General features: G+C 39.1%; 1 protein-coding gene across 4 annotated transcripts in view; it reads left to right on the top strand.

Annotated features, from left to right (window-relative positions):
* DACH1 (dachshund family transcription factor 1) overlaps positions 1 to 16,349 on the top strand; it is a 537,492-nt gene that overhangs the window by 342,908 nt on the left and 178,235 nt on the right. For all 4 annotated transcript variants that reach the window (XM_078657419.1, XM_078657417.1, XM_078657418.1 and 1 more), the window contains exons 4-5: positions 8,682 to 8,837; positions 12,205 to 12,377. In XM_078657419.1, coding sequence (XP_078513545.1) covers positions 8,682 to 8,837; positions 12,205 to 12,377 — 329 coding nt within the window. The remainder of the gene's footprint in view (positions 1 to 8,681; positions 8,838 to 12,204; positions 12,378 to 16,349) is intronic.

The raw sequence follows: 16,349 nt of genomic DNA, 5'->3' as shown, positions 1-16,349 counted from the left end.
AGCCAGGTGCGAAAAGAAGCATCTTCTACTGTTGGTACAGTGGATCAGGGGGTTGTCTGGGAGCAGAGGGAGGCAGAGCAGAGGAGTCTGGTAGGTTGTTGTCAGGCGTTTGTTGAGGTATGTGGCTCATGCATTGTGTAGGGCTTTATAGGTGTGGGTCAGCAGCTTGAACTGGCATCCCTTCTGTATCGGGAGTCAGTGTAGTTTCGTGAGGTGGGGCATGATGTGGGTCGTTCTGGGGAGGTCTTAGATGAGTCTAGATGCTGTGTTCTGTATTGTCTGAAGTCCCTTTAGGAGGTGTGTTGTGATTCCTACATAGAGTGTGTTCCCGTACTCTAGCCTGATGGTGACAAGGGCTTGGGTGTCTGTCCATCTGGTGTTGGCTGGCCGCCATCTGAAGAACTAGCAGAGCATGCAGAGGGTGTGAAAGGAGGCAGATTAGATGTCTTTGACCTGTTTTTACATTGAGAGCTTGCTATGTACAATGATTCAGAGGTTGTGGGTGTGGTCTGCTGGGACCGGTGGTGGGCCAAGACTAGCAGGCCACCATACATCGTTCCAGGCTGAGGTGTATTTCCCAAAGGTCCTCTCTGTGATAACCCTAAAAAAAGTTGTGTATCATTAACATAAGTAAGTTAGATTTTAATCAAGACATGAAGAGGATCCTAGCAAGCATACTGACATGTATTAAAATGATTAGATATGATCAGTATTGAAGAATGCTCCAGTCAAGAAAATGTCATAAACAATGATGCTCAAGACCCAAGATGTTTCTCATTGTAATTGCCCCAGTGTCTTTAATGTAGCTCGATCATTTTCAAGGGAGTGATTCAGTTGATTGTGAACACTATTCAATGTTCCACAAGTAAATCACAGAATGATGTTTGCAGAGAATAATGTTTTAATGTGTTGTTTACTTCTTTCAAACTCAACAAATATTTTTTGTACTGTCAGTCTTTGTTCTCAGCACAAGGGATGGCCACTTTCATGTGTGTTCTTGTTGTTCTTAAACTCGTTAGCGAGTTGTGATGGAATATATCAGGAAATATTATTCTGAATATAACAAAACCAAAGTATAACAATGGGAGCCACATGCATCATTCTGTTGTCTTTACCCTTAAAAACACAATAAACATTTATCATGTAATTATAAGGAATGAGAGCTAACCTTGCACACCATTACCCCTTTTCTTGTCATCATTTTCAAATGTCTTACCAAGTAGCTTATAATATCACAACAGGCTGGAAAAGCTAAAGTAACTTATAGTTGCATGGATTTCACTCTTAATGACATTGTTTGAGTGTGGAAATGTAAGCATCAAGGCATATTGTCCTTGCTCTTGATATTAATATAACAAATTGATGGAGTATTATTTTCAGGCCATCTTCTCCCCACCATGAAGTCATTACAGGAGAAAAGCTGGATTGTTCCCCTTTCTTCATATCCTTTTAATTTGTGTTGGTGGTTGTTTCGAAATGAAAACTCATTGAGTATGCTGTTCTTTCGGGATTGTGAGACGGAGTAGGATGATGGCAGTGCCCACAAGCAGTTGTTAAACTATCATTGATTGGTTTCATGGTCCTGCATGTCCTATATGGCCTGATTCCTATGGGTCAGTTTTATTTTTTGGATTATATCTTAGAATACAAAGAGGAAGAAAATGTTGTGAACACACATTTGGTGAATTAGTACTGTGGGCAAACTCTTCAAATTGAATTATGGTCCCACTTTATGTAGATTAGGTTACTAGTGTCCTAAGAAAATTGCCATAGATCTTCATAGATAAAAGAGGGCAGGAAACACGGTGACCAACTGTAGAGAATAAGGAACATTATTCCCTTATATTTATCAATTAACAGGGACTCTCAGAACAAAAGCACTCAGTGTGGTGCCTCAGTTAATTTTTGTTTCATTTTCTCACTTATCTACAGTTTTCAAATCAGCTCTTCACCTACACAGAACTTCATCTACTGCAAACTGAATAAAAGAACTCTGCCAAAGATCCCTTTCTTAGTAGCCAGTTGGACATTTCTGGTCCAGTCCAACAATGAGCTGCCCGATGATAAAAAATGCCACCTCCAGAGATGGGAGAGGGCTTTTGCTCTATTTACAAAACATTCTCACAACCACTTACCTATCTAGGTGTATGAAGGAAAGTGAGTTTCTGGTGCAGTGCCCCCTTCTTACCTGGCTTTTGTTAACCAGCTTCCCAGTACCAGTGTCCTTTCATAAAACTATACACCAATTGGTACCAAATCTGTCACCCCTGTAAGTTCCTATGCGTACTGAAGATGGTCCTCTGGGGCTATAGCTCTGATTGTGCTACCCCAGAGACCCCTCACCAAGGCTATGATCTCTGCCATTGCAGCCTGCGTGTCTTGGTGCAGACAAAATGCAGAGTCAACATGACGCATATTTTTGTGTGCCATGCCTACAGACACTTCATGGGATATAGGTAAGACACCCATCTAACAATCCTCAGCCCTAAGGCAGGGTCCGTTAAATCTGCTTTGAGGGCATACCGTCATGAGCAGATACGCCCCTGCAATATCCTTATCGATATCTGGATATTGCAAGTGACCAGGGAAGCCATAATAAGTACATGGGCTAGACACTCATCATTAGAAAGTCCCCAGCTCCATGATGGCTTCTTTGAAGTATGCGATCTTTGGTGCCAAACATCTAATCATAATAAATCCTGCACTGATTCTATGTCAGATTTATTACAAATTCCATACAGAGGAACCCTTATCTACCAACCCTTAGTGTGTCCACTGACTGCCATAAGCCAGCATGCTACCGCCAGACAGTGTTCTGACCTCATGGGATGAGAGCCTGCCTGCTCAGAGGCCCAGAACAATGCCTTACCTGGGTTGGAGGTGTTCACACCTCCACTGGTCAGGAAGATCTATTTGTAGCATGGAGCTTTAAAGACAGCAGTAATATTTACGAAAGAATAGGAGGTGTGTCCCCTTTGCCAACTCCACCCCTTAGGTGCTTGAAGCGAGGTAAAGTACACTTTTCAGTGCCCACCATCTTAAATAAGGTGGGTTTTATCCGATCAGGGATAGGACTATCTCCCACTCACACAGGAGGTGGGCATAATACAGGGTGTAGACACATCAAGTAAGGGGGCCATTGACCACTACCTGTCGCTCCCTTATAATGACCCTAAATCTATGATTTAGGTGGTAACCCCTGACCCTGTTCTTCAGTTTGTGATGACCTAAGAAGAGCCGGGCACAAAAGAGCCACACCAGCAGAGAAGACACAGAGAACTACTGCCTTGACCCCACCCTACAGGCCTGCCTCTGGCCTTCGACAATCCTGCACCATAAGGTGACTCCTCCTACAGCCCAGCCACCTCCAAAATATTGGGAGGACTGACTGCCTTCGACAAAGATCAAGATCTCCTGAGAACAGTGGGCCTGTTCAAAAGAAACCCCATTGAAGCAAAGACGCTGTATCTGAAGAACCACAAACCCCTGTTCGCAGTTCCACCTCTGCACCCATCGCCTCCGACACGAGTCCAGGTGGCCCACCGATTCCATTGAGGTTCTCTAGCAATCCATAGCCCAAGATCATCATGGGTTGACCCCTCCCAGACTCCTCAACATCACCCGCCGCCTCTGCATGGAGAACAAAGCGGTACAAAAGGGGGTGGTGATGGACGGAGCATATGAACCAATAAAACACTCACACCCAGTCAACAGATCTGGGTTGAATCCATCACCGTTCTTTAGCCCTCTCTGCCACCCCAGTTCAGACATGGCCATATGCAAATCAGTCTGACCCTGTGCATCATGGGAACAGTCCAGCCCGAACTGCCAAGCCATGCCTTCCCTGGACTGGAAACAAGCTTCCTAGGACCGGTTTCTGGCATTTCAGCCGTCTTCAGCCAGGCTTGCTTGAATCCAGTGGCAAAGTGAGCAAGGGACTCACGTCTGAGCATACCCTGCCAACTTATGGCGAACAAAGCGGTACAAAAGGGGGTGGTGATGGACGGAGCATCTGAACCAATCAAACACTCACACCCAGTGAACAGATCTGGGTTTAATCCATCACCGTTCTTTAGCCCACTCTGCCCCCCCAGTTAAGGGGCACAGGGTCAAGACTGATTTGCATATGGCTGGGTTTAAACTGGAATGGCATGGTGAGCAAAAAACAATGGATTTAGGCCCAGATCTCTGTACTGGGGTGAATGTATGACATTGTTCTGCATTCTGTCCATCACATGTTTTTGTTTTTTTTTTTGCATTTGTCACCCGAGTGGGATGGGTATGCTCACACGTGAGTTCCGTGCTATCCATGCCACTGGAATCAAGCTATCCAGGCTGATGAGGGCTGAAAGCCCAAAACCGGTCCTTGGATGCTTGTTTCCAGTCCAGGGAGGACCTGGCTTGGCAGTTCGGGCTGGACTGTTCCCATGGGGCACAGGGTCAAGCCTGATTTGCATATGGCTGGGTTCAAACTGGAATGGCATGGTGAGCAAAAAAATGATGGATTTAGGCCCAGATCTCTGTACTGGGGTGAATGTATGACATTGTTCTGCATTCTGTCCATCACCTGTTGTTTTTTTTTTGCATTTGTCACCCCGAGTGGGGCGGGTATGTTCAGACGTGAGTCCTGTGCTCGCCATGCCACTGGAATCAAGCTATCCAGGCTGATGAGGGCTGAAAGCCCGAAACCGGTCCTTGGATGCTTGTTTCCAGTCCAGGGATGACCTGGCTTGGGAGTTCAGGCTGGACTGTTCCCATGGGGCACAGGGTCAAGACTAATTTGCATATGGCTGTGTTCAAACTGGAATGGCATGGTGAGCAAAAAAATGATGGAGCTAGGCCCAGATCTCTGTACTGGGGTGAATGTATGACATTGTTCTGCATTCTGTCCATCACCTGTTTTTTTTTTTTGCCTCTGCATGGAGACCGCCTCAATCACGACCTGCTCCAGTAAGCCGTTTCTGATGACAAAAGACACCCCTGCACCCTTCTGCCCTAGGCCTTGGTGAAAAATACCAAAGGTGTCTCTCCATCCCTGAACATTATAACTTACCTCTCCAGCTGTTGGTTTCCTTTGACCAGCCTACAAGCCTGAACCTGCAGCCCTTTTCTGATTTGGCCTTTCTCCATTGCTTTTCATTGAGCACCCAATACTGTGTTGGCACCCTGCACCTAGCTGCCTCTGTCCTGCTGGTGGTGTTGTATTGGTGCTGCTTTGGACCCTGCCCAGTTCTTGTTTCAAACCTCGGAGACTGTCTCCCCAAGCCACTGCTACTTACCTGTACGCAGCCTCTGTTTGATTGTCCCAATCTTCATTGGTTTTTATTGGGCCCGAAACTGTATTTTCACCATGAACCCGGCCACCTCTGTGCTGCTGGTGGTGTACCATTGGTGCTGAACTGTGCCCTCCCCAGTACTAATCTTAACTCTCAAAGACTGATCTTGTAAGTCGATGTTACCTATTTGTAAGCTGAATGTTTTCTTCCTGCCATAAGTTAATATGGCAAAGTCTGAAAATTGCACTGCCCTTTTGGTATTTAAAACTGTTACTGCTGTAAAACGTATTTACCTTAGACAAAGTTCTGTCATGTTGAAAAACAAATATAATCAAATGTTATTTTTATACATTTTTGTATTCGATTTATTCATTGCATATGTGCCTCATTTATTGCCTCTATGGGGCAGATTCCGATTCGGTAAACCAATTGTATGACCGAATCGAATCCGTAGCCCTTTCCATACGACTCGTACAATTCCGTCCGAATCGCGTAGTACGATTTGTTTGAAATATATACAACCGAATCGTTGCGAACCGTACAAAAAGCAAAAGAAAATCTGTACGACATGGACCCTCACAGTGAACCGCACGAATCGTAAACATGCTGTACGACCCGACAAGTACGATCCGTACCGGGGAATGAGAATGCATCACGCACGGAAAACGTCGCGTATGAGCAATTCGTACGGAGAGACATATGCACCGTACCCCTGCAATCATGGGGTGTACGCACTGTACCCCTACGCACCATACCCCTGCAATCATGGGGTGTACGTACCGTACCTACCCCTGCAATCATGGGGTGTATGCACCGTACCCCTACACACCATACCCCTGCAATCATGGGGTGTACGCACCGCACCGTACACCTGCAATCAAGGTGTGCATGCACCGTACCCCTATGCACCGTACCCCTGCAATCATGGGGTGTACGCACCGTACCCCTGCAATCATGGGGTGTACGCACTGTACCCCTATGCACCGTACCCCTGCAATCATGGGGTGTACGCACCGTATCCCTATGCACCGTACCCCTGCAATCATGGGGTGTACACACCGTAACAGGGAGGGATCCGTTTCGTACGCGATTCGAGACGAAATCTGCTTTTCCGGACGTTTTGAGCTCCCGTAGAAAAAGAGTCATACGGAGTGTTGACGAGACGAATCGTACTTGCTGGGTCGGAAAATGCTGCTTCGATCCATACGGACGTCGCGTACTGCATGTTCCGAATGCGATTTGTACAGATTTTTAAGTCGTATGGTCTTCTGTACGATTCGTACGGAGATCTGCTTTAGGTCTGAATCGTACTTCATCGTACGTACGGGGACATTTAAGGGTACGATTTGTATGGGAAATATGCTCCGTATGGCTATTTGTAAGGGATTTTACCGAATCGGAATCAGCCCTTATGTGTTCAACAAATGCTTAACACTACCCTCTGATAAGCCTAACTGCTCGTCCACACTACCACAAAGAGAGCATTAGTATTATCTACTTTAGCCTCTGTAAAGCCTCTGAGGATCTGCACACTATACCTCTTTTTGGTATTGTACATAGAGAGCCAGCTTCCAACAGTGCACAAATAGTTTCCCCCTGGGATTTGGATACAAACAGCATGCTCTATGAGTTTTGATCATTATAAGCTGTGGTGCGTATACTGGACCTTGATTACTCCCAGTCTTTCTAGTTCCTGTGGTTGTCTAAAGATGACATAAAAGAATGGTGAAAGAAAATCTATTCTCAAAATCAATGATACAAGCTAATTGTGTTATAAAAAGGGTGGAAACACTATAGACCATGTACTGTGTACCAACTAAGGCCAAGTACATTAATTTACTAACACTGTTAAAAATCATTTTGTCAGCTCATCCTTTGGAAACAATTACCTAATGCTATATTTATATATGTTTGTTATACATACAATAAAGATGATAGGAGTATACCAGTTACTCTTTTTAAGTTAGAAATTGTATATGGTATATAACATTGTGCTAAATTCTCAACAATGTTTTTAAACTTTCTTTTGTATATCTATACTTATAAATGGCTGATCCATGTGAGGTTAAATGAAAACACCCATATGAGTATGATCAATTGGGTACCATTGGATGCTATGTTAGGGCGCATTTAAAATACAATTACATACCAAAGAGACCTTTACTCTAACTGCGTGGACTAAATGCCTTGAAGTATCAGCATGGTGTAACAATTCAATGTTTTTCAGCTTTTCAATTGCACATAAGACCCCTTTTGGGGTACACAACTTCATGAGTTAAAATGGTGCCTTTAGCATATAAAATGTAATTTAAAACACATCACATGCATATTATCCAATTTCACTTTTAGGATCAGGTCTGATATGAAGCAAGTTTTTGCCTCCTTTAAGTTGTCATCTATTTAATTGCACGGTTTGCTTTACCGAGTCATTTACACCCACATTTCATTACCATTACCTGTGTTTCATCTATGCTTCTTTTGACAGTATAGATCATTTTGATGAACATATATTTGCTATAAGTTACCATCATTGTTGTTGATAATAATAGTGGTTACCACTATTATTATTTTGATTTCTGTTGTCATTCTAACATGGTAGTTTGGTTTGCCCTGTTCCCATCATGCACTGGGACAGGAACAGACTAATTTGCATATAGCCAGGTTCTTAGCTGGGATGGTGCAGTGAGCTAAAAAACGGTGATGGATTAAAACCATGATCTCTTGACTTGGTAAGAGTATTCTGCATCATTCAGAAACTCTGTCCATCACCACCCCCCTTTTCCAAAATCGGTTTATCCACACCATGTGTGGGAGGGTATACTCAGACGTGAGTCCCTTGCTCATTGCACCATCAGGATTCAAGCAAACCGGGCCGAAGAAGGCTGTGATGCCAGAAACCGGTCCCCGGGAGCTTGTTTCCTTCCCAGTATAAGAATTGGCTTGGTAGTTTGGTTTGCCCTGTTCCCATCATGCACTGGGACAGGAACAGACTAATTTGCATATAGCCAGGTTCTTAGCTGGGATGGTGCAGTGAGCTAAAAAACGGTGATGGATTAAAACCATGATCTCTTGACTTGGTAAGAGTATTCTGCATCATTCAGAAACTCTGTCCATCACCACCCCCCTTTTCCAAAATCGGTCATTCTAACATGGGTCAGAGAATTGAAAGGGTATGCAAGTCCAGTGAAACCCAACTGAGTAAATATTCCTAATTATGATATAAAAACCATAAACTACACCACCTTATATGTCAGGACTAGCTAAGTCTTTCTACTTGTTTAAATATGATCCACAGATAATGCAAATTTTCTCTGCCAATTGTTATCCCATGATCTATCTTGCAGTTTCTACCATTCTAGATGTGGAACCTAACAGCATCCAAATAATGTATATTCATTCCTACAGGCAGCAGTGATGGTTCTTGGGATAAAGAAAGACTCCAGTCTCCCCCTGCCCAAGGATCACAGGCCTCTGTGAATCACGCCAACATGTCTGGACAGCATAATCTTGCCGTTAGTCATCCTCTCAATCCTCTTCAACAGAACCGTCTCCTGTCAAATGGTAGGGACTACCATTCTTCATCACTAACAATGACAAATTGAATTTTCATGTTTCTCACATAAATAAATGCATCACATACACAGTTGTCTTAGAGCCATTCGATTGATAATTAAGCTATTTGAGTTGAGTGTATTTGTTTAAAAATGTATATTACATACATAAAGTTACTGCAATGTTTAAAATCACTAAACAAAGAACACATTGTTTATTTACATAGTTGTTAAGGCTGCTTTCCTGCAGCACTTTTGGCTTATTATTAATGTGGTTCTATAGTAGTGTACATAAGGAAGCAACCAGCCACAATTCCTTTGTGCATGCAAAAAAAAATCCTGCATAGGAAAGGCATACCTTTTTCTTCTGTCATTTGATTTCAGTGCATGATCCCTGGATTAAAGGATGTGACATGCTAGATTTGAGAGGTGTGGACCTATCTTCCCCCTTTCATGTCAGTGCATATAATTTTCTTTTTCCAGTTATAAATTCGGGATTACAAGTACTAAAATGAGTAGATCAACAATTATGGAGGAGCTACTCACACCTGAAATGAGACAACCTTTGTTCTCTGAACTGTTTCTGATGACATTAACCATGTGGCTATATGTTACATTGTGAGTTGTGAATTTCAAATTGGCTTGTAAGATTCACAAGGCCACATGTTACAGTGTCTCAAATGAGGATCAGGTGGACCTTTTGTTATCATCTATGGGCTTAACTTCCAATGAATCATATGTTTTAATGTAGCGATACAATTATAAATGGACTATCTGTATCTGTATGAAATCTTAAGGGTAAAGTGATCTATATGTTATAGTATGAGTGTAGGAGAAATGAGAACCACAGAAAGAGGGAACAATATGCTTCAGCTCAGGGACAGTGTGTTGCATAAACCATGGGTAATAGTATGGATGCTTCAAATTCATGAACCAAGTATCAGAACTTCGAGACTAAATGTCACATGAACTATGTGTCCCAGATGAGAGCATAACATCAATTGCCTTGCATGTCACAGATATCATAGCAGACTATATTTTAGTGTATGAGCACTGAAGTTCACATGGACTGTATATTGCAGCCCAGGGAAAACATGTGAAGTGGATCCTATGTTAAACTATGAGAACTGATGTTAAAGTTGCCCACTAATGACAACACCAAGAAGTCACTCATTTGGATCAAATAGATGAACTTGGTGACTGATGTTTAAAAAGCACATTTTATAGAGATAACATTTAGTTAAAAGATTCCGTGTTAACATTCACGTAGGCCAATGTTTAGCAGTGTAGAATATTACATAGGGAAGAACCTGGGGTTAATATTTCAACATTTGTTTGAGATGAGCTTATGTTACAGTAAGAGGACTACATTTAGTTAAAAGATTCCGTGTTAACATTCACATAGGCCAATGTTTAGCAGTGTAGCATGTTACATAGGGAAGAACCTGGGGTTAATATTTCAACATTTGTTTGAGAAGAGCTTATGTTACAGTAAGAGGACTCGTGTTAATGAGGAAAATATGAATATTATTGATTTCAATAACAACAATTATTGTTGAGGCAACATGTAATTACACAGTCAGTTGTTTGCACTGTAATTTTTATTATAATAAGATATAATTATTATTATTATGCTTGTTATTGTTAATATCATTACCATTATTGTTATTATTTCATAATTATTCTCGTTATCATCATGTGGTAGAACTAGGATTTTTGTCATTGTAGTAGTAGTAGTAGTAGTAGTAGTAGTTGTAGTAGAATCACCACTAGTATTAGCAGATGGGGTGGTGAGCAAAGGGATTGGCAGTTTTATCAAAATGTTAAGCATTTCACATTGCATGAAATATATGTGATAGTGTCATTTAGGAATATGGTTAAAATGATCAAGCAAGAAGGTAAACAATGTGCAAAAAGTAATAGGAAAACAAAGAATATAGGTATTGGTGACTGAGGGATTTATTGCCTCATTTCAGATCCCACTTGTAAAGGAAATATACCTTGGATGTCTGTGTGTGTGTGTGTTTGTGTACCTGTTAGTGCTCAAGACAGTATTGGCACCACATCAAAAATTGCAGTAGCTCAGTGCCCTCCTACACTCTTCTGAAAATGTGTTAATCTGGTGGGACGCAGAAGAAAGAGAAAGAATCACATACAGTACATATTAGGTTCCTAGTTTTCTCACGTGACTCTTCCAGTGAAAAAGTGACAACATCTTATTGTGGTGCTTGGTAATGTTGTATAAAGTAACTCATCCAGTCACAATAGTCCACTATTTTCAACAAATGAATGAAACAAATAGTTCAGCTGTTAGATGGAAATGCATTTTTGTCAAAACAAATGTAGATTTATTTAGAACAATTCAATGAGTGACAAAAGGCTCTAGAACACTTTAACATTAGTTGGGCCTTGCAGTCAATTCATTTCTTTAAATGTGTACTCCCAAAAACAATATTTCATAGAATGTAGAGTGTATACAGTAGACTACTTGCAATGTATTTCTGTTAAACTAACTAAACATTTTTCTTATTCTGACAACATTCAAGCTCCTTTTGCATAGCTGAACTATCTGCTGTATAATCTAGATCCCGTTTATCTTTTGGGAGTTACTACAGTGTGGAATAGAAACAGATATATCAATGGTAGAGTCCCCCACGCACATTGTTGTGCCCATTTCCTTCCTTCTGGTTACACATAGTCATTACACAGGATCCACAATTTCCCTTCCATAGTCAGGTTTTCACTTTCTGTGTTTCTGTAGTGACTACTACATTGCTCCCATTACCTCTGTTCATTCCTACTGCCCCTACCCTGTCATTGTGAAGCGCTCTGATATCTGTAAGGATCTTGTTCGCGCTATATAAAACTTTGAATAAATAAATAAATAAATAAATAAACTCTTTTGAAAATAATTGTGTTTTATTCTCACTGCTTGAAGCTTGTTCCTTTCACTCACTACTCTGTTTGTGAAAATATATGCATATGCAAATAGGAATGCTGTTTGTTTTGGTAAACTGTAGAATAGTACTGGCAAAGATAGTGTCATTGTCCTGTCATGTTTTGCTCTCATCCAGTAGTTCATGAATTTGTGGTGGTACCAACCCTCATGTGTTTGCACAACTAATTTACATATAATGCATTTCTATTTTGTGATTAAAGTATGACTATTTTGATTCACTGCCTATCATATGACACCTTCTAAGATACCATCATATTTCATCTTACTGTTGATGCATACATATCAAGCACTGCAACTCCCTTTAAAGGAAGGAGGCATGTATGCCCCTTTGTTATTTTAGGAAGATATATCTCTCTTTATGGGCATGTACTTTACCAGTAGTGTATAAAATAGCTGTTACGTTCTTTGCTTTTTACAGGACTCGAGCTTCCATTTATGATGATGTCACACCCATTGATTCCTGTCAGTCTACCTCCAGCATCTGTAACTATGGCAATGAGCCAGATGAACCACCTTAGCACCATTGCTAACATGGCTGCCGCAGCACAAGTACAGAGCCCACCATCTAGAGTTGAGACATCAGTCATTAAGGTAACTGGATTGCTTCTTCTGTGTTAAAGCAGAAATCTGTGAATTGAGTTCATACGTTTTTTAATATTGGTAGCATTTAATTCAACAATTATAAATCATTGACGGGACCCACATTATTCCTTTAGTAAGCAAAGTCCAAACGTGTTGTGACCTTTACTATCTCAACATTATTTAGCTTGCTATGACAAATAGGCCCAAAATATGCCCAATAGAGTGTAGATAATAAGTAAGAGTGCATAGATACTCAATGACCCTGAAATACTGCAATACAATATATGGCCATAACACATATTTACCATTATGTATGCATTATGTATTTTGTGTCATATAAATTCATATAAATATGTTTTGATATTCACAGTCTTCCAATTAGGTATAAATCTATTCTTCAGGTGCATGACAAAATGCATATAATTCCTGGGTGTGAAAACCTGCTGTTTTGATTATGATAGAATCCAAACATATGTGAACTATTTGAAAGATTAATTTATATTATCTTATATTTTTTGCGCGTATCAAATAACTGTAACAGTCTGTAACATGCATTCACCTGTTATACATTTTCTGGTGAGACAAGTGAAAATGGAGAGAGAAAGAGAGGAGAAATGGAAGGAGAAAGGCAGAAAGTGAAAGTGATAAACAATAGTGCATGTGTTTGTAAATAATATTATAACATTGCTATATATGAATATATTTGTGATGATGAACTCAGTTTTACCTTAAATCAAATGATTTTAGAAATATGAGTGTTAACATTGACACTTTAAATGTGGGAACCATCGGTCCTCTAAGTGGCTTCAGAATTAGATTTCATAAGTTATGCTGGAAGTGCCTACCATTGCCTGTCTTTACATATTGAAAGACTATTTGAAGTTGCCCTTTCAGAAATTAGATGGACATTAGATGTCTCTGTGTAATAGAATGTTTAGATATATGGGTGGAATGAATAGGGAGAGTGCTGCAAGAAGCTGGAACAGCAGATTGTTGCAGTCATGAATCACAAAACAGTGTGACAGTCATGACCTGGGGATGCTTTCCACCTGAGATGGCTTTAATCACCTTCATATGGTTTAGAAGACTCTTCTTGTTAGCGGTTTCATTATACCTGGAGACTATATAGAGTACCAAACCAGAATGATAGATTAAAATGTCAATTTTTCTTTCTTTTGAAATGTTTTCACATTTTCTACATAAATGCTTCTATTTCTGTTTAGATGTATAGCTATGTAAATTTAACATTCACATCCAAATATTCTATCATGCACATTGTTGAGTTTTGACAGCTGAGCGTACATTTAGCGTGTTGCTTCATTTGAATATGTGGTAAAAAGGAAGACTGTACAACACTTTTCATTCTGGATACAACTGAATTTAAATTTGTGTTGCCTAGTTCTCATGGTCCTTGACAATTCAAAAATTATAAAACCTAATACATATTGCGATCAATGAATCTCTAGTTATACTACACACAAGTGTTTGCATACATGTATAGGTATATTTCTACATCTGCCATATGTCATTGCCCATATGATAAAATGTGTTAAGAAAACGGGTTTCTTGACTTTCTTGTACATTTATATTTGTGCTATATGGACTGATTTTTGTCCTGTGAAAGTGAATTCAGAGATTTCCCAATCCATATGAATACCTGTATTTGGCTCATTCTTCTTCAATTTGGCACCCTATTTTTGGACTCAAATGTGATGCAATGAGCAAGAAACGTATTTCAAAATGTACACTCCCCAATATTAGATACACATAGGTAGAGCCCTAGCAAACTGGAGAAAAACAGTGCCATTTTGTACAGGACTTCTGATGTACCTCTAAGGCTATTAATAATCGTAATACAGCATAGATTTACACAAGATCATAGGAAATCAATCATCCTTTTTATCAATTCCTTGCTCCTCAGACAGGAATGAATTGTGCTGTTCATTATTTAGTTTAGAGAGATTTAAAGTCACCTGGTCCAAATTACCCTTGTGTCTTTCTACTGATCTCTCCCTAAATTTTAATTACGATTTTTTACTGCTCACAACCATAATCACCTGTTATACTTTAACATTGGGAGGAAATGACCACAAACTGAAGCCCAAGAAGAGGTGGACTCCCCACACTTCAGAACTAATGGCACTATGTGAACATTTCCCTTCCATTAAACCTTTGAGAAAACCTAGCCAATTTAATCTAATACCACAATTGTCCATTAAATATCTGTGAATTTTCTTGGATGAATTCAGGAGTCTACAAATATTTTACGAATTTCGAGTATGACTTAATATCTGGCTATATAGGCACTTACATTGTTTACCAGCGCAGAAGAAGGATGGCACTGAAAGGGCTGTGCACTTTTTGCCAAGCTCTCGAAGTGGCACAGGTCCATGGAGGCAAGTATTTATGATTCATATAAAACACAACCCAGAAATTAATAAACAAACTACTGCCTGCTACGAAGGTGATACAAAGGCATATAGTCGTTTTTATAATGTGTAATTGGTATTCTGTGTGGAAACAATAAACAGATATACTGGACTTTAGGTGCCTACTCGACTGCAGCGATACAGTAAAAACATATATTACCTTTGGGGATAGCACTCTACACCTCTATGGCTTTCTAACCTAATTACAATGCATCACTGAGTTTCAGGAACCTGCCCTCACTGGCTCTAAAAAAAGTCAGAACTGTCTTGCAAGTACCTTCCATTCAATGTGGGGTGTACTAAAAAGAAACAAATGCTAAATGTCCCTTCCTAATCTTATGAGTTTTTCCCAAATAAGGTTAGTGGGATATATGAACTCCAAGCCACCGAAAATATTTGGCAATTCAGAATTTATAGTAAGGGGGAATTAATTTCCTATAGTCTTTTTTGCCCCATTCAAATATCTTAAATCAATACTATAGGCAAATGGAGGATACTGAAACCAGTGAGCAGTCAAAATATCGAAAAAAAATATCGACCTACACTAATATCAAGTTGATAACATCGAAGGGACAGAATATAGATGTTAAAAATATCGATGGATAGAAAATCGACCCTAAGGTAAGTAATATCGATTTTTTTATATCGAAGTGAGTAATATCGAAGTTAGTAATATTGATATCAAATATATCGATGTTACTAATATCGATGTTACTAATATCGATATTTATATTATTGTTAGGTATTTTATTATGTATTTATTATGTATGTGTAATATGTTTTTTGTTAAGGGTTTTCCTGGTTTTAAAATACATGTATACACTTTGTATATGGTAATAATGTTTTTTTTTTTTTAATCAATTTTGTGTTTTAGTACCGTAGCGGGTTGTGGGTTTATTGGGGCATAGGGTGGGAAGTAATTTAATTATACTAAATGAATTATTAATTTTTAGGAATTATAAATTATTTTAATTAATTTTTGCATTTAAGTTCTGTAGCGGGTTGTGGGTTTATAGGGGAATAGGGTGGGAAGTAATTTAATTATACTAAACTAATTATTAATTTTTAGGAATTATAAATTAATTGTAATTAATTTTTGCGTTTAAGTTCTGTAGCGGGTTCTGGGAAGTACTTTAATTCTAATTAAGTAATAATTTATTTTCATTTCTTAGGATTGATAGTTATTTTATTGTTAATTATTTATTAATTGATAATTAATTATTATTAATTGGTCATTATTTTTAATTAATTGATTAATTGATAATTATGTTAAGTGTATTATTTTATTATTAGAGAGTGTTGTGTGTTTATAGGGGAATAGTGTTGGAAGTAATTGAAATCTAATTAAGTAATTATTACATTTATTCTTGGGTATTGATAATTAATTTATTGGACATTAATTATTAATTGGTAATTATGTAAAATTATAATTGTTTAGTTATAAAAATTTATTTTTTGTTGTTTAATCAATATTGGTAATTAAATATTATTAAATATTATTTATTGATATTTTTAATTGACATATTAATAACTAATTATTAATTGGTAATTC

This window comes from Lissotriton helveticus, chromosome 8, assembly GCF_964261635.1.
Source record: "Lissotriton helveticus chromosome 8, aLisHel1.1, whole genome shotgun sequence".
Classification (NCBI taxonomy): Eukaryota; Metazoa; Chordata; class Amphibia; order Caudata; family Salamandridae; genus Lissotriton; species Lissotriton helveticus.
This window is presented reverse-complemented; position numbering and strand designations above follow the sequence as displayed.